General features: G+C 41.1%; 2 protein-coding genes across 4 annotated transcripts in view; one reads left to right on the top strand and one right to left on the bottom strand.

Moving 5' to 3' along the window:
* Positions 1-5,812, bottom strand: part of PDS5A (PDS5 cohesin associated factor A) — a 72,189-nt gene extending 66,377 nt beyond the window's left edge. Inside the window, exons 1-2 of one of the 3 annotated variants that reach the window (XM_048942446.1) lie at positions 5,623-5,812; positions 4,651-4,821 (exon numbers count right to left, since the gene is read on the bottom strand). In XM_048942446.1, the coding sequence (XP_048798403.1) occupies positions 4,651-4,821; positions 5,623-5,649 (198 nt within the window). In that variant the 5' untranslated portion in view covers positions 5,650-5,812. Of the gene's footprint in view, positions 1-4,650; positions 4,822-5,474; positions 5,569-5,622 lie in introns of those variants that run through there. The other 2 variants (XM_048942444.1, XM_048942445.1) reach the window with 2 other exon arrangements.
* Positions 5,813-5,932: 120 nt separating this feature from the next.
* N4BP2 (NEDD4 binding protein 2) overlaps positions 5,933-23,046 on the top strand; it is a 58,351-nt gene continuing 41,237 nt past the window's right edge. Inside the window, exon 1 of the mRNA XM_048941427.1 lies at positions 5,933-5,993. The gene's annotated coding sequence lies outside the window, so the exon portion shown is untranslated. The remainder of the gene's footprint in view (positions 5,994-23,046) is intronic.

Below are 23,046 nucleotides of genomic sequence, written 5' to 3'. Positions count from 1 at the left end.
TATCTGTGGATCATTTTGCAACCTGGCAATGCAACCTCTACAGAGCTACTTACAGTTCTCACATTTAAGCACATATGGACATGCAAGTCAGAGGTCTAAGCCACGAGAACATGCATGTCATCTCTTACTGGCAAACAGTATTTGTTAGTTAACGCAATCCGACATACTAATAAGGATCTAATATGGATCTTTTTCCCCCCCTCAAACATATCAGATCCCAGCGTATGACAACAGAAAACAGGTTCTCTACTCTCAGATGATATTCTAGGTTTTATTTTTTAGTTTCCTTCAAAATAGCAACACATGCACATCCAAGTTCCACCCAGCGTACCACACAATCCCAAAGGCCATATAAAGAAATATTAGGTGAGTAAAGAGATTATTTTTTTTATCCTCACAGATCTCCAGCTTAATCCAAACATTAAAAGAGGGGAAAAAAATCCACACATAATAATTAGCATTATTTATTAGCATTAACAATTTCTAGTGATGTGAGGATAATCTTCCAGAGATAAAAACACAACAAGCTCAACTACAAAGAAGACAACATCTATTAACCTGAGGAACATACAGAAAGACAATGGGAAGGATAGGGAGTGCTTGTTTATACCAGCTAATTTAGAAATGCCAAGGGACGAGATAAGGAAGTCTGCAGGGCACACCAGGAATACTAATCCAGATGATCACACACTGGGCCTCAGGGTGGGGCAGCAGAGGGGGGAACTGGAGGAGAGAGAGATAAAAAGAATCTCACAGAAAACACCTTGCTGGACTGTTACCATGAGAAAGTGACAAGACTGCTGGACTCACTGTGAACTACGGGAAGACCTACTCCCCCCATCCAGAAAACCAGAACAAAAACCAGAATGCTAACCCCAACTATGACAAAGGACTGCATAATCCTCAACAAATTCTCACCCACAGAACGCTCATTTCATTAAAACTTTATTTACACTGCCTTAAAGCTTTGTTAAAAATCTCTACGCCGAAATATATCTCACTCCATTCTTTCTTAAAGTTTCAGAAACTGTTTTTGTACTTCTGTATTTCAGTGCCTATTAAATGCACTTTGTACATATTTTATGAGTTAGGATTGCTTAGACTGATACTTAGATGTAAAGCCAACCACTGCACTACAGACACTTTCCTTTTTCCTACATGTCCCTCAAACACTTATCAAATTGTGTAAGTATCAATACAAACCTAAACTGAATTTGTACATCACACATCAGTTCTTCTACTGAAAAACTAGGCAAGAAAATGATCTGGGCTAAAATCGACGCAGTAATTTGTTTTCTCCTAAGTTTTAACCCAGATCTGTTTACCCATCAGTTTTACCATGAGGCAAAACAAAACACTTGTTGAGAAGACAGAGAACACAGGTAGGAAGACTGGCAGCAGAGACAGACATCCTTCAACGGCAGCTCTCACTTCACCTTTAACGGCTGTGAGAAACTCCCTGCATTTTGGACTGCTATGGTTATTTTAAGTAACTGTGACAATCAATTACACTACTACTAATCCTACTCCTAATGATGACACGGTTACATATAAATCACATGAAAATATTCTCTTGTGATCAAAGAAATTTGATATTTTACTGACAATAGTATACAAGTTCTATACAAGTTTGACAAGGCAGTAAAATACATTCCATCTTGAAAATGTTCAGCAGTCAATTATTACTATTTGTTTTAATTTTGAGGTCATTGAGAAGTTTTGCAGGACAGATGCTGAGTGCCTCAGGCTTCCTTAAACTACCTTAAAGGAAAAAACGTAACAGCAATAGCAACTGTTCCCAACTGGTTCTGAGTTGCTGGTTTCATTATAGACCTGAAGAAAGACTTGGGTGACTTGAATTATTTACTTTCCACTTATATCATTCCGTTAAATAAAAGATGCTATCTCTCCCTACAAACCTTACTAACGTGACAAACATTTGATTTATAGCTCTGAGACCAACTGCTATATAATGAATTGGTGCACTGTAAAGAGCAATATTATCTCCCCCCAAATTTTCTGTAGCTACTTTGCAGGAAGTTTCAAAACTGTTACTTGGGAGCTGCCTCATTTGTCCATTTAATAGATTCAATTAAGCTCAGGCCATTTGTCCCCAGCCATAACACAGTATTGTGGGAATCGCTTCTTTAATGGCTGAAATGACACACAGCGTACATCCTACTCCAAGGAGGCACTGAACCATCAGCGTAACCTAACATACTAAAAAACATTTTTGACACCATTAAGTGCCTGAGCTCCTGGTGCTTTGTGCAACACACACACGCAATGCAGAGGCTTCTCCTTTCGGCACCGCTCAGAAGGCACACGCTGACTTGGAAGTTCTTGATACCTCCATCTTTGGGGCAGTGCTAATGTTAGCATACGTATCTATCAAAACACTGCAAATGAATCTGGCCTACATTTTATTACCCACAGCCCGAAGCAGGAGAGAAAGGATAGAAAAACACTCTTTTTAGAAGTCCTTGGCACAAAAGCTGCTGCTCAGGCACTCTGGGACAGGTGCCCAGAACGTCTCAAGTTCCAATAATAAGAAAAGCCTTCATTATGAGTAGAAGCCTGGACACAAAAATACAGATGTGATATCACAAAAGTTGCTAATATCAACACAAATTTGCAGCCAATTAAGTTGACTGTGCTTTTAGTAAGTCAGAGAATAAAAATGTGCTTGCACCAAGAACGGTGGCTATCAGAGCACCAAGATACATAAAAAATACACACAGAGCATCTTTAGGTGATACATGGCCAAGTCAAAAACCCTACAGCTGCAAGGATCAAAACATGCCTGTACATTTTGCTCAAGCTGGCTTTTATCAATATTTAAAGCTCTGGAAAGTTATCTTTAAACTGAACAAAACTTTCATGTGCATTTCTGTCTAAGTACTGTATTACATTCCACATGCCAATGTGATTTTCTTTCTATAAAAAACCAAGTTGATATAAAGAAACATGGATTTCATATGCAAAGATTAATGCTTGCTTTTAAGCAAAAACAAAGAAAGAATATTTGCTGGGTTAGTTCTAAAAGGTTCTATACTTCTTCCAATTTTCTTGATGTTTTGGGAAAGTGAACAACAGATGAAAAAAATTTCCAAACTCAGATTAAGCAATACCAATACAAGAAAAATCTTTCTCTGTTGCTTAGGCAAGAATGGAGCCACAACCAAACTATTTCCTCCCATTTACAATTAGTCTACAGCCCAATTTCTTAACAGTACTTGATAAAAAATGAGGAAAGAACACCTTCTCTTAGCCTGAAAGTCACATACAACACACAAACAAGGGAATTCAATGATACACATGTGTATGTCTTGGAAATCCTACTATTTCTGTTATGTAGGATGGCATGGCTCACCAATGCAAGTCCTCCAATTGGAATAATAAGAATACCCATTTACCACAAAGGTTTCAAAACCACACTCCTCCTCATTCTGCACACTCTGTGATTCAAGGTCTCTGTCCAACCAAAGCTCTAGGTTCTTTTGTAACAATAGGCCACTGCGGTTTTGAAAATACCAGGTTAGACTCTTGCATTCAGCAAACAAATTTCCAATCTGTAATTGAACAAGGTCAATTTCCACAGAAACAAGACACAGACATGAGCCTTGTTGCTTTGGGAGCACAGGACGATGCCTACAGTTTCTTCACATTTATAATTAAGACATTTTTCACTGTGCTGAGCAACTGGGTGAGACCACAATTTCTATCTTTCCATCTTTGTGGAGACAAGACTGTGATGGGAAACACATCATCAGATAAGAGAATATTTCTGATCTCAAAAAAATCATTACCACATCTCCACCCTGGGCACAGGCCCAAATCCTAGATTACGACAACATTCTGGTCCAAAGACCATGGTGCTAACAAATGACCTGTGCTAATATTTGGTCAGCGCTTAATCTTCTTCTCTGTTTTTGGCACAGAGTTGAGAAATAATACTACTGTATCATAGTATTTCATGTATCTAAAGGAAAGAGAGATTAAAAAAATAAAGCAGCCATAAACCTCACAGTCCTCCAGGATGCTGTCAAACAAGAAAAAAATCATGTGTTTACAGCAATGATCCCTTTTGTTTATGAAAATTTAGCAACTTTGCTAAGCATCAGACACGTGACTTGTATTAAACTCCAAAATCTGATTGATTTTTACATCGAAAACAATTACAAGGCTCCACCTATGAATTCCAGAAATTCATCTTTGCTGGTTCTAAGCAGTGCTGTCTTTTTGGTCCAGAATACCCTAAACTAGACCTGGTCATTTTCCCCACTCTGCTAAATCTCACTCTGCTGGAACCCAGGGATACCTCCTAGCTTATCAAGAAATAGTTTGGCAATACATCCTGAAATTAGTAATTATGACCCCACTTCAGAACCCCCTCCAACACAGTGGATGCATTTCATGTACAAATCAGCAGTTCTTTGTACTGACTCCAGCTTTGAGAGAACACATGAGGACAGTCAAGAACTAAAAATCAATTCCTCCTCTTTTAGAGACGAGCAAGGAATCTGCATTCTTATGAACGTCTGTGGGTGAGGAGACATTTCAGTTCTGACAGGAGAACTCGACAGTCCTGTGATGACACATTTACTGCGAGAAGCAAAACTTGCAGGAAGAGGGTCCGGGATGGCCTACCTTTAACCGTTTCACCACCTCATCGTTGGTTATTTTGTCGGTGATCTCCTTCACTCCGGGCGGGTAGTAGATGATTTTACCATCGGCGGCGGGTTTCGGTTGGGCGGCCGGGAAGTCCATCCTGGCGCCGCCGCTCAGAAACTTTCCTTCCGCACAGTCCTCTACCGGCCTCTATCGGTCAGAAAACAAAAGTTCAGCGGAATGGCACCGACTTTCTAACCCTCTTTTTCCATTTCGAACCCTCAATTCGCAGAAGGCCCCGGCCCCCGCCGCGCCGCCCGAGCCCCCGCCGCCGCCCGGCCGCATCCCGCCGTCCCGGGGCCGGACCCGTCGCCCCGCCGCCCCGGCCCCTCCGCTCCCCGCCGCCTCCTCCTTTCATCGCGGGGCCGCTCCAGCCCGACACCGATAGTTGGAAGCCGCCGATTTTACAATGAAATTTCGGCCCCGATCGAAGGACGCCCCGGTCCCCGGGGACGGCGGGCGGCCGAGGCGGGGCGCGGGGCCGCGATGCCCGGCACGCGGGGCGCCGAGGAGCCGGCACGGCGGCGCGGAGCCGGGAGCCGAGGCCTAAACAGTTAGGCCTCAAAACTATCGGGAGGCAGAGGAACCGACGGGAGAGGAGGGGGGGGGGAGGGAGAGAGGCGGCGGCGGCGATCGCAAACAAAACCCCCCCGCCCGGCCCCGGCCCCTCGCCCGGCCCCCCCCGGGCCGTGGGAGCCCCCCTCGGGGCGGGGGCCGGGCCGCTCGCCACTTTCCGTTTGTTCCCGCAACTTCACGGCCCGGCCCGGCCCCCCCCGGCCCCGCCGCGCCCCGCCGCCCCTCACCGTGCGCCGCCGCGGGGCCCACAAAGAGCCCCCCCCCCGGGCCGGCCCAGAGCACGGCCGCCCCCGGCCGCGGGGAGGAGGACGAGGAGAAGAAGGAGGAGGAGGGGGCGCGGGGAGGGAGGGACGCGGGACGCGGAGCCGCCTTTACCTCACGCAGCTCCGGAAGGTGCAGCATGGAGCGGCCTCCGCGCCGGCCGCTCCTCGCTGCTCCGCCGCCGCCCCGCCGGCCGCTGCCCGCCCGCTCCCGCCGCCTCCTCCCTGCGCGGCGGTGCGGCGGCTCTGCTCGGAAGGGGGAGGGGGAGCTGCTCGGTGGCGGCGGCAGCGGAGAGGGGGAGGCTCCGCCGAGCGCGCGCCGCGGGGACACAGTGCCGCTCTCCGTCCGGCCGGGGAAGAACAGCCGGGAGGAGGCTCCGCGCCGCGCCGCCCCCTCGTTCTCTCCTCCCTTCCTCCGCCCGGGCCTGGAGCCGCAGCGCCGCCCAGGCGGGACGCCTCCGGCCCCGAGGCGGGATGAGGCCGGCCGTAAGTCGCGGAGCCGCCCGCGGGGCACGGTGCGGGGCGCGGCCGCCTTGGCGCCACTTCACGCTCGGCGCCAAAAGCGACTGAGCGCCACGAGCCGAGGGAGCGGGCCGAAGGCTGAGGGCCGAGGGGCCGCGGCCTCTCGCGGGCGGGGCCGGCCGTCGCCGGCTGCCGAGCGGAGATGTGTCGGTGACTGTGCTTCGGGCGCCGCTCGGCCCGCGTTTCCCTCGGCTCTCGGTTCCGAAGCGGGGACGGCGGCCGCGGCTGACCTGCGTGGTAAATGGTCAAATGGGGGAAGCGATGTATGGTGGCACTGTGGCGGGGAATGGCCTTTCTCCAGCCAGGTTTATGTCTATGTGCCAACATCTAGGTGTTTGGCCTTGGTTGATGGCAGATGAGTGTCTCACATTTGGATTTCCACGTAAACCTTCAGCAGAAGCTTGGAGGGTGCAGATCGAGGAGGCCTTACCACTACCCTCAGGGATTCCTTCCCTAGTGAAATGTCTTTGTACTGCCATATTCCTTTTGCTTTCCGATATGTCTGGAAAGTCACTGACAAAGTGGGATCCATCCATCCCCTTTTGGGCCTGTTTTATGCCACGTGTGTCCAAGTACAGGTGTCCAAGAAGTACCATGCGTTTGCTCGTCCTGCATTCTGCTGATAATTTATGGTTACAATACCAGCTAAAAGTGTCTTGTTTGCAGTTAGCTGATGAACTTTCTGCAGAGGTCTGCAGGGATGTGTGTGGCTGGAGGGCACGAGGAGCTGGCTGTGTGGAACAGAGGGGAGGTGAACCTGATGCTCGGAGGGAAGGGTCCTACACCAGATTATGAGGAATGGCGGGAGAATGAGGAGGTCTCAGCTACTTCTGGACTGATCGTGTGAGCAGGAATTTTTCTTTCTAGACCTGTGCTCTGTTTCCCTGCAGCATCTTCCTGAATTGAACTGAAAGCTTTGGGTGCCTGCAGCCTACAGAAACCTGCTCTGAAGGATGGCAGTGAAAATGGCTGAGAGCTGTAGGAAATGCTTAAGGGATGTAATGCTTTTGGAATCTAGAGTGGTGCCAGGCAAGGGACTTATATCTGGTTCTGTGTCCTTGGTTTAAAAAGAATAAGGTTCTCTCCAGGTTTAACTTGGATTGGGGAATTCACAATAGACAAGTGACATAAGAGTGGGGTACAGAAGACAATTTTAAGGAAGTGGTACTGATTTTAAAACATAAAATGATAAAAAGTCAACTATTTTTTTCAGAATTTTTTTTTTTTCCAGAATGTAAGGAAAGGAGAAAGACTTCATTAATTTCTTTTTTTTAAAAAAAAGGAATTAAAAATAGATTCTCTCAAGTCTTAAAGTATTGCTGGAATTAGGGCCTTTTATAGAAGAACTGCAGGTTGAAAAATGGTGGTAAAATTACCCTGTCTGTGATGTTGTCCAGGGCTTCTAACAACAGAACTTGCCCCTGGTAACCAAGGACTTCATGTTATTGAGAGGAAGAGTAGGCAATAGGCTGAGAGCCTTCCCCTTCTGTTTTATAGATACAATGAAATCTTATACAGTGAATTGGAGAACACGTAAATATCCTTATCTGACTACATTCTGGAATGCTTGGGCAAGAGAATTAGAATGACTCTATGGTGGAAGTTGGATTAAAAGAGATTTCTGCACTCATGGTTAAAATGAGACAAGGGTAAACTTTAGTAGGCCTAAAGAAGTAGGAGAGCGAAGATGGAATATTTTGTAGCTCTTCTGGGCTTTGAAATGAACTGGAATCCCCTTCTGCTAAGTGAAATTGCTGGCAAAGTATGCCTCATTTATCATTCTAAAATGGAGAGAATCAGTTGCTGCTACAAGAGACTGTGTTCATATAATAAAGATCTATATAGTAGTTGAATTTGCTCCAGTTACTCACAACTGATTATTTGTGTTTGTATTCTTCTGACATCTGAAAGTATAGTAATATGTTTTAAAGTTGCAAGGTCAAATATTCAAAAACTGAGATGGTAGAAATTTCTTGAGGCAATGTGATGTTAGAGGTGGGGCTTAGTGCTGTTGTCTGCCTTGTACCACTGGCTTAGTACTCTTAGGAGATAGTCTGGTTAGGTTATGGTTGGACTTTATGATCTTTAAGGTCTTTTCCAACCTGAGCAATTCTATGATTCTATTTAATATTTCCTCCTAAATCTCAGTGCTGTTTAGATTAGATTTTTGGAAGCAGGACTCAGACTAGCTATCAACCTGTCAAAAGCCTGCAAAAATACATATTGCCAGAGCTATTATACTTTCAAGGAACTTTTCTTTTTTAATCCTTACATTAGATACTTTGCTTCCTACAACAAATGATGAATACAAGCAATTTGATGTAGATTCCTCATTTTTAATATACTTATATTAACACAATAAATCAGAAACAAATTCTGGAAGATTATTTTGTTCCTTAAAAAGAGAAGCATATATCAAGAACCTGTATGAGCTGTCTGCAATTTAAATAGAAATAGAGAGAATGGAAGTTACTAAAAATAATACAAGAAATAAATTTGAAGTGACCCTTTGTAATTTTCTTTATGACCTTAGTATAAATCTTGGAAGATGCTATGCAGATTTCTTTGTTGGGCAGAATTGAAGTCACGTGGGTGTGATAATCTTGAAATTTCTCTGAAGTTCCCCTTTTAAAATGCTTAAAAGTATTGGTGTATTCTTGAAAATCTGCATTTTATGTAAATAGTCGCATGACCTAGTGTCATAACATCTTGTAGTTGAAGGTTTTTTACAAACTGGCACCAGCTCTACCTAGAATCATTTATACAGCAGGTATGGTAAGGAAAAAAAAAAATGAAAGAGCTTCTGTCCCACATGTTGCTTTCTGTCTAAGTTAAGAACAAGTGCAGTGCAGAGCTCAAGTGTGCAGTTCTATCAGTTTTGTTTTCCACCAAAGAATAAGCTAAACTCTTATTGTAAGGTATGCATACTCTAACTAATATGTAGTTAGATGTGACAGTTAAAAGGTTTCAGTCAGAGCTAAGGTTTGCTTGTTTAATTAAAATTTTATCTTGAGCAAGCTGTTGATGTGGCTGAACACTTCACTGTGTGGACCAAGATCTCTGCATCTTTTTGCAGCTTCAGATAAAAAGTGAAGTTGAACATTACTCCACAGTAATCACTAAGGATTCATAATTCTCAGGATTTTGTATGTGGACTACAACAAAGAAAAAGGCCTAGAACACATTGGTAGAAAGCTGAGTATTCCAGAAGAGGTTTACAATAGATTTCAGCTTTTACAGACACAATTAGCCAGCAGAATGAGAAGTTTGGCCATCCTTCAGCATCGGAGTTGTCCTTAGCCACTAAACACAGGTGAAGCTCTGCAGTAGGTCGTTGTATTCCTGGTAAGATTTGCCTCTCTCTCTGTCTGTAGTTTCTGGTATCCACACAAAGCACAACTTGCTGGCGTACTGTAGTCCACAGCAGGAGTGTTTTGCCGGTGTACTGGTGTTACACTGTCACACTGTTTGGAAATGAATCTTAGGCAAATTGTGATCAGCTAAGTTGTTGAGAGGAGTAGGTGCAAGTTCTGTAATCACAGTCTGATCAGGCAGTGGCCTGTCTCCACAGAGGAGAATCAGCAGGGTACATACTTCTGCACCATCTGAAATTCTAAAGGGCAAAAACAAATGTGTGGTTCTGATACCAGACCCAATTAAGGGAGTTATGAACACTTAATTGCCTATTAGTCTGAATACATGCATTTAGTTTTCCGAATGTGCAAACATAAAGACTTCAGATAATCTGACCTGAGGTACTCGTAATCTTAGTGAACAATCCTGAAATCTGCTTGCAGGTATGATTGCAGCTGGTAGTGTCTGGTTTGTTGCCTTTGCTTATTTGACCTTCACCCTTCTAATTTCAGCGTGCAGCTCAGATCTGACTTGGACTCCGCTGCTTTTACAGCTGTAGCCAGGTTCACATGATCCCTTGGGCTTTAATGGATGGCTCTGTCTAATAATAAGACCTAGTCCTCAAATTATACTGACTCCCTACCTGGCAAAATTTCTATTGGAATTTACTGACTTTTAATCTCTCCTCCACCTTTTTTTTTTAATTTTTTTTTTCTGGAATATATTTAGTTCAATTTTTATTTTTTTATTTTTTAAATACACTTGTAATGGTAATCTAAAATATATTTTTTAGGCAGACTAAGACAAAGGATGCTACGTACACTTGAGGCATATTTGTTCTACTTCTTTGTCTGTGTCATGTATAGGAAAGTAACAGGAAAAAAAAAGGTTTTTTTTTTCTGGTAGGGGGAATAATGCAGCACAAGATTCTCAGAACAAAAAAGCCCAGCTTTCAAGTGTAACAGAAGAGTATGGACTGATTGAGCGCAGGGAATTCCTTAACTCTTGTTAAATTAGGCAGTGTGCCCTTGTTTCCAGTAACAGCTTAATGGTTGTTCTCAGGTCTTTGTTAGTACAGTAGGCGCAGATAGTGCTAATGATCGAGAACAAGGCAGTCCTATCAAGACACTGCAGAATAAGTCATATCAGTCAGTCAGCTTTGCAAACAAGTAAGAAATTCTATCTGGTGGGTTAGCAAAGCACTTGTCTTCCTAATAATAGCTGTGCTCTTGAAAGGTCTTGCTTTGCAGAACTTCTGCAAAGGTGAAGTGTGGACCTTCACTGCTGAATTTTTAAGTAACAAACAAATAGGTCAAAATGAAAAAAAGCATCATTACTTGTTTTCAGCTCTAGCATTTAGCCAGTTTACAACATGTAGCAGATTGCTTTGTAGTTATGAAGGTTTTGTTTGTTTGTTTTTATGAAAAGCTTTTTTGTTTTTTTCAATAATGCACTTTTTTTTTTCTCCCATGACAGACAAGTTCCTCTGAACTCAATTGAATTCAAACCCTGGAAAATCTTTTTTTTTTCCCTCAGCTTTGCACAAGTTTTTCTTTCAGCTTTTTGACTTTGATATTAGACCATGTTTCTGATCTCCCTTACCTTTTGTCTGTCAGTTTATTCTTTCAGATATGGAGTTGCACACAGTTCTTCCAGTTATAATTATGATTTGTAAGTTTGCTGCATTAGGTCTTCAGAGAAATGCTTGATGTTTGTAATTACATTTTGCAGCATAGCATATCTTGCATAAAAGTATCTAATTGTTTTAAGTACCTGTTTTTATATAATGATGTTATATACAGCTTCTGTAAATTGAGAATGGGGGTTACGCTCAGCTGAGTTAAAGGTGGGTTTCCTAGCAATGTGGATTGCTGTAGTAAAAGTGCTCCAAAATGTATCCCATTCCAGTGGGTGTTCACAGTGAAGTTACTCTCACTGAGAAATCACGGAATCACACAATGGCTTGAGTTGGAAGGGACCTTGCAGCCCACCCAGTTCCAGGCCCCTACCATGGGCAGGGCTGCCACCCGCTGGATGAGGCTGCCCAGGGCCCCATTCAACCAGGCCTTGAAGGCCTCCAGGGATGGGGCATCCGCAGCTTCTCTGGGCAACTTGTTACAGTGCCTCACCACTCTCTGAGTAATTAATTTCTTCCTAATGTTTAACCTGAGTTTCTCCTCTTTTGGTTTAAAAGCATTCCCCCTTGTCCTCGTAATTACTGTCTGCCTCTGTAAAGTCTTTGTCCCTCCTGTTAAGTACTGGAAGGCCACAATGAGGTCTCCCAGGGCGTTTTTCAGGGTGAACAAGCCCAGCTCTCTCAGCTTTTCTTCAAAAGAGAGGTGCTCCAGCCTTCTGACATTCATTGTGGCGTTCCTTTGGACTTCTGTAACACTTTTGTAACAACTCTGTGTCTTTCTTGTGCTGGAGGCCAATGCAGCACTGGGGGATTTTGTCCTGAGAATGGGGACAAAGCTAGGAGGAAAAGTCTCCCATCTTCATGTGATAAATGCAACAAATACGGCTTTGGAAGCAAGTTGTTTTGTTCAAAGCAAAATTCATAAATCTCTAGAGAAGAAAAATTTTTGCATGTTATCTCATGAAGAAAATCAGCTGGAGAAAGAAAGAGCTTCCTTGGGAAAGAGAATCCCCCACTTCACAGACAACTCATTGAATACCACCGTTGTTAATTAGGGAAGGGTCACATACCAGGTGGATGATGTTCTCCTTTGAAAGTGATTTCCTAGCCATAATCTGTCTAAATGGATTTTTGCTCTTTTTTTCTTAAGGGCACTTTTTTTCCTGTAGTGTCTGAAAGATGTCCTCTGGAATCATGTTCAGATGGAGTTGTTTTTCTTGCCGCTAGACTCTGTGGTATGAAGGCAGAAGTAACATGGATTGATAAACCAGTGTAAAAAAAAAAAAGTATTTACTTGTGGATTTGCTTGCAATTCTGCATTGACAGAACTACTGTGGTTGTTTCCTTTGCTTGGAAGTTAGGTAAAATCAATCTATTAGCACATGCATGTTGGTGATATCTTAGGAGAATGTTTAGAAGCCTCCTCAATCCATCACTAGTTTGGGGCATTCTCTAACTGAAGTCGTGGCAATCTACTATGAATCATCTATCCACCTCCCTTCTTGCAGTTTTCTATTATGATGACCTGTCATTCCATAATTACATTCTCAGGGATGTTTCTATCTCTACTCCCAATGTGTCCAACATACATACATTTACACCTACTCATTTTTGACAACCAAGTCTGCTTTTGTCCTGTAGTAGGAGCATTTATCTTCTTTTTCTGTCCAAGAGATAAATAAGAACCTTTACTTGCACCACACTCAAAAAATGCCATTTTTTTTCCTGTCACTATCAATAATTACTCGGGATTCGCATTCATAAATTGCTACAGCAAAAAATTAAGCATTTCACAGTTAAATCTTTCTACTGTTTGAGGTGAAATGTTTTTTTTCCGGCTGATATAAGCAAAGCTGTGACTGAACCAACTGTTGTTCAAAATCTTATGGTTTCTATTGGACAGATTCTGATTGGATATATTTGATCCCAGATAACTGAATTTCTGAACAGTCTCTGTAGCCAGACCATTAAGCATAATATTATGTTTTTGTTAATTAAGTATAGTTACTTATGGCATATTCAAAAATAGCTTGTGTTTTTAACTGAGTTTTTATTGGCTGTCTAATGCTTGCTGCACAGTAGAAGCAGTTGTACAAAGAACGTAAAGACATCAGCCTATGGTCACTTAAAAGGAGTCCATTGCAAATACAGCTTCTCAGTTCTGAAATGTCCTGTCCCAGTTTTATTTACTTATTTATTTATTCCCAGCCAGGTTATAAGGAAATATGCACTTATCACATCTATAATTTTAGCATATGGCTATTTATGTTTGCTTGATATTTTTTGAAATCAAGATAAATTTAGGGAATTTCTAAGTTTATGGCACTGCTTTTAAAGGGAATACCACTGAGAGAAGTGGAAAGTTTAGCCCATGGCAGGTACCTGCGAGGGAGGAGATTATACAAGCAGTCATACTTTTCCCCCATTTAGATGAGAACTGTTCTGTGGTCTTCTTAAAAATCAGAATGTGTGGTACTGAAGTTCTGATTAAAAGGCTTCTTCAGAAGTATTGATTATGTTTGTGTTGTTGCTGCTCCTAATTCTTTCGAGGATGCAATGCCTTCTGCTTGCAGTAAAGAAAAGAATGATACAAAACTTTACAAATGAGTATACATCTAGAGTTCACCATTATGATGAAAGAAAGAGATGTGATGAATGGATGTCAAATCTCAGAGCTGTAGTGTAATGATGGGGTCATTTCATCATGATGCATAGATATGTCATGTAGTATTCAGAAGCTTCAAAAAGGGTTTAATTTATCATACTTGAGGAAGCATCAAAGTGTTTGGGTATGACTTGAAGCAAAAGAATCATTGCAATTTGCCTTTGAACAAATTCAGGAAATATATTGATCGTATAGGTTTATGCTGCTGGAAAAACAGCTAATGATGATTCAGTCTATGTTTTGTGCATAGTTTGACGAAATGCTCATTAAAATCTTACAGCATGTATGTCACCCTTTGGGAACTTAAACGTAAAATCTGGAATTTCAAAACCTTATGAAGTACAATTCGAGTTTACAAAAACAGCGTAATATATTTGAACTGTGGAATGGTGTGGCCATAAGTGAGAGAGAAAACTACATCAGATGGTGTAAAAGGAAAGCTCTGATTTCCAAATGTGCTGGTGCATAGTGTTCAGTAATAGCAATATTGGTCAATAAAGATGGTGATTGAGTTCATTTGAGCTAGTATTCAAATGGATATTTAACAAAGTGGGCCATGAATGGGTTTCTAAGGAGAGGACAGAATACCAGGAATGGAGCAGATGAAGCCAGAAGTAGGCTAGACAAGGCAAGAGCAAGCACAGAAGCGAGAAAGCATAGCTGTGACAGATATGAATGCTTAATAATGCAAATGTGTTCACAGTGGCCAGACTGTGAACCAAAAATCTGCCATGACTGGGTATAGGAAAGCTCACGATGGTAGCAGTCACTGGAGATGATGATACTGAATGCCAGCAGAGGGACCACTGTAAAGTGGACTGATATGTATGCACTTACAATTTTACCAGCATCTAAAACGCTATTTATATCCTGTCTGAAATTGGCAAGGCAGCTCATATGTTCTCCATGTAATGTACTGTAACTATACTGTATCTAGCATGTAAACGTTTGCTTTCTTAAATATATCGGTACTGTTCTTTTTATCTTCCAGACACTGCATATTTATGCCTAATCTTTTGTGTTTGCAGTTAAGCGTAGGCTAAAACTGTCAGCCTCATTTATCTGAGACTATTAAAAATGCAGACAAAGGCTTTCAGCCAGCATGTGAACATTGAAGTTGCTACTTTATATGTACCCAGTTTTTGCTTATGGGATGTCATTGATCTATATCTGATCGATATTTTAAAAATTTCCTTCGAGTTCTGCTCAGCAGCCATCTGTAATCCAGCGTGTGGAGAAGAAAGCTGAGTGAGTCAGTTTCTTCATTCCTTTTCAGAGTCATTTAGCTCTGACACTGCCTTGATGCGCTAGGCTTTTATCCTTGCTTCAAAAACTGTAACAGTATGTTCTCTCACAGACCTTCATAGCAAAAAAGATTTAAATGATAAAATATGTTGACAAGCCTATCAGAGTTTGAATATAGCAAGAACAGAGCAGCATTACCTGTAGGGAGAGAAAACATTAGGTAGTAACTGGCAATAGGTCCTTTAGCCTCCTAATCAGCTGCGTGTAACAAGGAAGAAATGTGACTAAATAAACAGACACAAATGTGCTGACATAGCCTATGAATAAAATAAGAGTTTTACTGTTTCTGGAATTCAAGCTAACTTGCAGTAATATTTAGTCTGCCTTACCGAACTCCAGTTTTGGGGCTGTGTTCTCCTTAGTAAAAAGAATTTCCTCTTAACATGCTGCCAGATACAAGAAGTGGGAACACAGTGAGGTGTATGAATGAGATGAAGAAATGGGAGGAGCTGAGATGCACACACGTGGTAAGATCTGGAGCTGTCTGAACATAAAGGAGTTTCATAGGAGTAAAAAAAATGAGAGAGATGGAAGGTGGAAAGAACAGCTGAGTGAATTGCAGATATATTTGAAATATCATTATTTGTGATCAATAAGTACACCGTTGCCAAAGTCAAGCTGAATTGAAGAAGCCAAATTCTGCACACAATACTATGCGATGTTCTGTTATTTATAAAACCAGTTACACATACAGTTAATGTTTACTTAATACCAAATTCGTTTCTAGTTTGCTGTGAATATGTGGAAGATGCAAAAAATCTTTTCTGCAACTGGCTGAAAGAACTTGCAAAACTTTTACAAATCAGAGCATACTATTCACATTCAAGTTAAAAAAAAAATAAAAGATTGTTGTGGATTTTTTGCCATTTACATAGGGAGTTCCAGCTGAGTTGAAGACCTGCATCAAAATATTTTGGGACTTTTATTTCTGCATACCTGTTTGATGTTTTGGTGCTTAGTGAATGTCTTCTTGCTGATCGTGGGAAAGAACATGTGTGCGACAGTGGCAGCAGTCATACAACCAGGTGAAACAATCTGCTGGCCACAAAACAGCAAAGCTGGCTATGTAGAGATGACAGGTAAATTAAAAAAGCTTGAATTGAGGAAGTGCTGTTTCTCTTATATCAATTCCAATAGAAGGTTTAAACATAATCTAGATAGGGATTTACTTTTTAGGCACCTTTAATTGATGCTGAATTTGAAAAGTAAATGTGTAATGTTGAAAATTGCCCAGTTCATAACAGTGGTGACATAAGGATGTAATTCTTACCAAAGTTACTGGCTGGTCTCTCTCACCATCACTACTGCGCAAGAGAAGAGATCACACCTCAGTAATGGAGGAGGTGCATCAAACAAATGAATTGCTCCTCTTTCATGTTATTTTACACTATGTTCTTTCTCCCAGGTTTTGGGGAACGTAGGCAACAGGAATCAAATCATTCAAAGAGTTCATTGTCTGATCATCCATTTGAAGAAAGCTTAAACATTTTTTGCATGCTGGTTGTATTAACAGTTTCTTTTTTGCCTGTTAAGATGGGCCCACATCCAAATTGCAACATCCTGAATTGTGTGTGAGCTAAATCTGGTTACAGATACAAATCTGAATATCATGAGCAGGGTGGAGTAGAGCTAAAGATCTGACTCCCTCGGCCTTGTGACTTGGATTTGACATGAGTTTGCCATGTCCAAGTTCACCCTATTTTTTTAGCTAGCCCCTGAATAAATTGGAAACTTAAAAAGGTACTGTCATGTTTTGTATCTGAAATAAGATGGTCTTAAGCTGCCTCCGGTGCTCCAAATTTGAGTTTCTTTTGTTGCTGGTGTTATTCATTGGGAAAGAATGTGGCTTTTTCTAGTGACAGAGGGGTTGAAATGGTATATAAAGTAGAAGTAAAAGGTGGATTATTTTGAAGAGACCAAAAAAAAAAAAAAAAAAAAGGCAGGAAAAGCAAAAAAAAGTCCTAGTTCCCCGTTCAGCAGTGACCAAATAACCATGGAGCCAGTTTGCTATTTAAGTAACTGAGATTCTGTCATGTGACAGTTACATGGAGTCACATACTGAACAAAGAATTTCCTTAAAAAGAAAAAAAAGAAAGAAAGAAGAGAAATGTAGTCAATGAAGCTGTTTTTAAATGCTCAACGCTCCCTGCTCCCTTCCCCCATCTCCTTGGCTTCTTGTTTCAGTGTAAGGAATAGAGCACACAAGTTATTCAAGTTCAGAAACTAGTTAGTGAAATTGAATTCATAAATGAGTGCTAGTGATTTTAGACCATAAAATGGATCCCAATTCATTTTTACAAGCAGCATGACTGAGTTTAAGCTTGAAGGTTGCTGCAGCCAAACAGGTTTCTTTTTGTAAAGCTGGTGACCGAGGAACATTGACACCACACGGGATACACATACCTTGCTCATGTACATGTAGCATGTACTCATATAGTTTTGAACTCAGAAATTTTTTGTGAAATACGCAGGGTTGGTCAGATCTGTATTTCGAAATAAAGCCTCTAAAAAAACACTGCTGAAAGAAAGCAAATAGATTTTTATACATTTTGTAATCTGATGTTAACAGTCACTGTGAGGTAAACATTTATAAATCACTTGTAACTGGCAGGCTGTTAACTTCTGGTAAATGATTTGATCAGTCAATGGAGTAGAGTCTTTCTTGACAGGTAAAAATGTTTATTCACTCAGATGACATTAATAGGTTGCTGGAACTAAAATTCAGGGTCATAATTAATATTACATCTACTCAGAAATTCCATTCTGCAGCAAGGTCCAACATTTTAAAATCTGTGAATGAGAGCAGTAAAACAGCTGACATCCCCAAGCTTCCAGGAGAATAGGAACACTGGAGGTTGTTGGTTTTGTTTTTTTTTTTTTGTCTGTTTGTTTTTTAAATCTAGAATAACTAAAATGTTGTAATTAATTTTTAGTTGAAATATTACATGATCAAAAGAAAACATTTACTTACAGCTTTTTAAACTTTTCTTTATAATAAAGTCAAATTAAAATTTACTTTTTCAGTGAATGTTTTCAAGGGTTTGGTTCTGCATCTCAAAATGATTCGATCACGTTAAGTGAACTTCGCAGTTAACGTATTTGAGGAAATGCCCCTTTTTTGGTCTAAGTAAAATGGTTATTCTAGGTAATGCATAATAACTTACTGTATCGAAACCCTAATACAGGCAAGCTAGCTAATAGGTTTCTCATGTTCTTCATGCTATTGTGGTGAAGGTAAACAGGTAGGAATACAAAATTACTGTAGTTTTCTAGTACATTTTTCCTGCTAAAAGAAACAACCTTATTTCCCTTTCTGCCTCTACCCCCATTTGCCTTAAGGAAGATACTGTACAATGTTGGGTGATTTGGATTTTGCTGGTATCACTTATACTAGGGACCTGACTGCGAATACGATATCCCAAGAGAAGCTCAGCTACCAAACAAAATAAAATGCTCAAGTCTCATATTACAAACTCTTGAATGATGTTAGTTCTGTCACAACCTGGAAAACCGTAGCCCAGTTCCAAACCAGAGCAGTTTCTTCCAGACCTCCAGCTGTCATTGTGCAACAGAGCAGAGACCCCCGTGGTTCTGCTGTGGGGCATTTTGTTCTTGCAGCTCCAGCTTTACCCATGAGTGGAGGCCGTGAATGATGCTGTTCCTTGGAAATGTCTTCTTTCTCAGTCAGCATACTGCAATTGTTTTGTTAAAATCCATAAGTAAACATCCTGGTCAAATTCCAATTCAGATAACAGCACTCTGCTTACAGAGTTCCTGCAGTTCCAAATAGATGGCATATTTATGTCTGTTACTCTGTTCTGTGGTATTGGATGGTGGTGGTAAGCGGCTGGTGTGTTGTGGTTCAGAGGTGATCTCAGCTAACTCAGGTACAAAGGGGATCCCCTGTGCTTTTCTTTATTATTTTAAAATTGAGACATGTTGATGATGGTAAAGTTGCTGAAGTGTCGAACATTTATCTCTGTTTTTCTTCTTCCTGTTCAGCTTGTTCTAATTATTGCAGAGATTAAAATGATACAAATGTAAGTTTTACTCCTTGCCTTGTTCTTAGACCACATCTTGAATACATCGATCTCTTGGATTACTGATATTAAATTTGCTATGGGATAGGTTTGATGAAGTTTACGAATGTGAAATCAGTGATAGCTAACAGATGAAAACATGACAGTTTCAATGAAAGTCAGCTTATCACTTTTTATCTCACACCAGGGAGGAGTGTTCAGCACAACTTGTATTTCCTTTCTCTGGTTTCAGCAGATTGGGATGGATTTTTGATATCTATAAAATTTGACATATTGGATTGATGAAAACAGCACAGCAGAGAACATCCAATACATGAATAACATTCATCACAAATCAAAACTGAAGTGTGAGCTTATTCCAAGTTCTGAAAGTCCTTGTGGCAGTGAGGCTTCTTTCATAAAAGCATGATCTCACACTGCCTGCAGAAAAAAAAAAATTAAGTATAATTCTTTACTTCTTGGATTACAGCAGTTGTTGTCATTACTTCCCCCATTCCCTTTCCAAAAACCTAAGCACCTTTATCCTTTGTATTTTTTTGCAATGTTTAATAGATGAGGTATAAAATGCAAACTGTATATTTTTCTGCAGTCTCTCTAGAGGCTCTTTTAAAATATAAGGACGTTAACTGAATACCAGCAACATGTCCCTTTAGAATGCCTTTTCAGCCAAGACTTGAGAAACTCATAATATTACTAACCTTCAGCAGTAAGCTCATATGCTCCTTTGATAGCTTAATGAAGGGTACATGAACCAAAGTGTTGACTTGACCATTTTGTTGATTGATCAAAATGTTGACCATTTTGATGATTTATGATTCATTATTTGTAATTCTGGAATTAGTCTGACCAGTTCACTTCAAATCTTATTGAAGCCAGCAGAATTTTTGCTGTTGCCTTCGGTGTGGCAAAAATTTATCTAAATTTGTGCTGTTTCTAAACACTACTTTTTCCTCACTTAAGATTTCTGAAATAGAATCCTGTATAAGCAGAATTAAGGTGCTACTTCAATACAGGTGCAGAAAAATACATTATTTGGAATGAAAAAATGTATATGTGAATAATTTAACATTACTACAGTGATACTAACTGGAGAGAGAACTTTTGCAGTTAACTGAGGAGTCTATAGCTGTCTGGAACAGACGATCAGTGGATTTCAAGTATAGGAATTAGATGTGGAGTCCCTTTATAGAGATTAAATGCTATAATTCACTGTGCATTTACATAAATCTGGAGAGGGCTGGAGGAGAAGAGATAACAATGTGGCTTACTCTGTAAACATTTATTTATGTAAAGCTTTTTTAAAAAACAAAACAAAACTCTACAGAATTAAGTTTCTACTTGAGGAATTGAATTCTGGCTGAGAGAAGTTATTTCTTGTAGGAGCACAAACTCCAGGATCATAGACAACGTAGATGCATGCAGTCCAGAAAGCCAAAGTAAACATTTTAAATCAGCATTAAGGTAAATCCATTGGGAAAAAAAAAGAAAAGGCTACCTTTGTATTCCCTCCAATGTATGTGAAACCTAAAGATGGAAAGAGCCAGTGGAAGGCATCCTAGGAAGAGGGTGGCTTGTAGCACAGAGAGACCAAATCAACTCTTATATAAACATTTACTGTGGGAATTTGTTATGAGCTCTTCTCATCTCTCCTTTCTAGAAGATGGGAAATAATACTGTAAGTTGGGGCTCTGCTTGCAAGTTTCAGAACTCTCCCTCAAATAATTAAAAAAAAAAAAAAGTAGAGGTCTGAATAATGATGAATGACAGCTGTGCCACAAATTCTCAGAAAAAAAATATTTTATATTTACTGCAGGCAAATCTGAATCTTTAATACAGCCCAATTTCACAGGTGTTTCCCTGAGGTATTTATTACTGTATGTTAGTGTATATAAAAATAAGAATCTTTAAAACTGACAGTTAAATGCCTTTCTTACAGCATAAGAATGCTATTCAATCCACAAGTCTAGCTTGAAATTGTTCTTGCAAATCAGAATCTAATCTCCTCTTTAGCTGTAGACCCTCAGAGGCAATTTGAGCACAGAAGGAAATCACAATTTGCTGAGTAGATTTAGGCTGTACAATCAGAAGCATCAAAAGGAACTGACATTTTCTTGTTTTTTTACAGTCCAGATCTGGTAGTAATAATATTTTAATGTGAGTTATAACATAAGCAAGAGCATAGTGAAGTATTTCTACTTTGAGAAGGCAGGATTGTAGAAACAGAAATGGAAAATCTGTTGTGAAAGCATTCAGTGACTGAAAGCTTGTGCCAAACAGCACAGATTACATGCTGTATGTTCAAGCCATTCCAAGTATAAACAAGCCAACTGTAGACATAAGAAGAGGTGAATTAAAATAATAATTAAAAAAAAAAACCCAAAAAACAACCAAACAATAGCAGATAATAAGTGAAAAATGGTTGTGTGAAAACTCAAAGAAAGGCACAGAGATAAAGAATCTCTTTTACAGTTATGGTAATTATCTAGATACCAACCCCCCTCCTGTTTAAAGTGTTAGCTGTTGTAGTGAGAAATCTGCCAGTACCCAAATTAGTCTGGCATTTTCATGGTGTCAAATACTGTAATATGTACAACTGGCAAAGAACAACATAGTTTTATGCATCAAGTGCCAGCAGCAACACCCCACCAGCATGGCAGCTTAATGGAGGCAATTGGACTTAGCATAATGAAAGCCTTCCTCTTCCTCTTTCTGGCAACCTTAAAAATACAAAGACACAGTCATTAGACTGGAATCTATGCGACCTATTTTTCCTAACGTATGATTAACACTTTACCAGCATCACACCCTGAAAGAGAAAAGATTTTGTTTCTGATATTTGTCCAGGCTCTGAACAAATGAAGAAGCAGTTCCCTGTGCATGCACAAAGCTGCTTGACACTAGACATACACACACAAATGCTGATGGATGTTTTTCTTCCACGATTCTGGACATTTCCAATACCACAGTATTGAGTCATTTTTTTTATCTTACCATGAGACAGGGCAAGAGAGCACTTTCTTGAAATTTAGCAGCACATCCTGTGCATTAATATGTACGTACATGTTGTAGTACAAATGTGAAAGTTTGTCCTTTATTTGTTTAAATACTGCACACCGTATAACTACGGGATAAGCACTAAAACAGCAAAGTGACAGGCAAACTGAGTCAGTCTAATTACCTGAGAATTAAATGTTTTGAATAATTTGTTTCCCACTTTCTAAAAAACGTTACTTCTTTGCTAAATATACACAAACTCACGTTCAAACAAAATGAAATAGCTTTTCAGGTGCTGTCCTAACAAACAGCACCGGGGGACTGTGATCCCTGCCAGCAACAGTGAAGTTGCTGAGCTCTTTTGCAGGTTGTGCAAGAAGACCACAGTGGGCTCCCCATGCGCGATTATTTCATTGTAAAACCTCTTTTTTTTCCATCTGGTTGTTCCCTCTGGACCTTGCAGTTGAAGTTCCAGCTGTAAGGCACGCAGGGCCTGGGGGCAGCGAGGACCTTAGGCCCTAGAGGAAGCGGCGGGGTGGTGGGAGCGCCTTGAGCACTTGTAAGCGCATCGGCAGCGCTTTAATGTCTGCCGAAGGCAGATCTCGTACGACAGGGGAAGGGGCAAATGGTGATCGGAGGGCGCCACTTTCTCCGAATGGGACGAATCACAATGGAAGCGATCTGCAGGCCCGCAGACGGCCCCACGGCTCGGGGGCGGCGGTGTTTCTCGCCTTTTACAGGAGCGGTCCGGCCGCTTCGGCCCACGGGTTCCTTCCCCGGGACGCTGTGCCGCGGCGGGAGCGGCCCGGGACAAAGCGGTGCGGGGGAGGCGCCGAAGGTCGCGTTTCGGTGTGTTTTGGCAGGCTCGGAACCGGCCTTTCCAGAGGTTGGCACGAAAGCCGTGCTTAACGCCCAGTTGCATCACCAGCCACGTGAAAAAGGCGGCAACTGCCGCCCCCCGGGCACAGGAGCTGAGCAGGGGCTGCCTTTATCTCTCGGGAGCGAACCTCCCTCAGCTAAACC

Source organism: Lagopus muta, chromosome 4, assembly GCF_023343835.1.
Source record: "Lagopus muta isolate bLagMut1 chromosome 4, bLagMut1 primary, whole genome shotgun sequence".
In the NCBI taxonomy this organism is placed as follows: Eukaryota; Metazoa; Chordata; class Aves; order Galliformes; family Phasianidae; genus Lagopus; species Lagopus muta.
The sequence above is the reverse complement of the archived record's forward strand: the minus strand, read 5'-3'. Positions and strand labels throughout refer to the sequence as shown.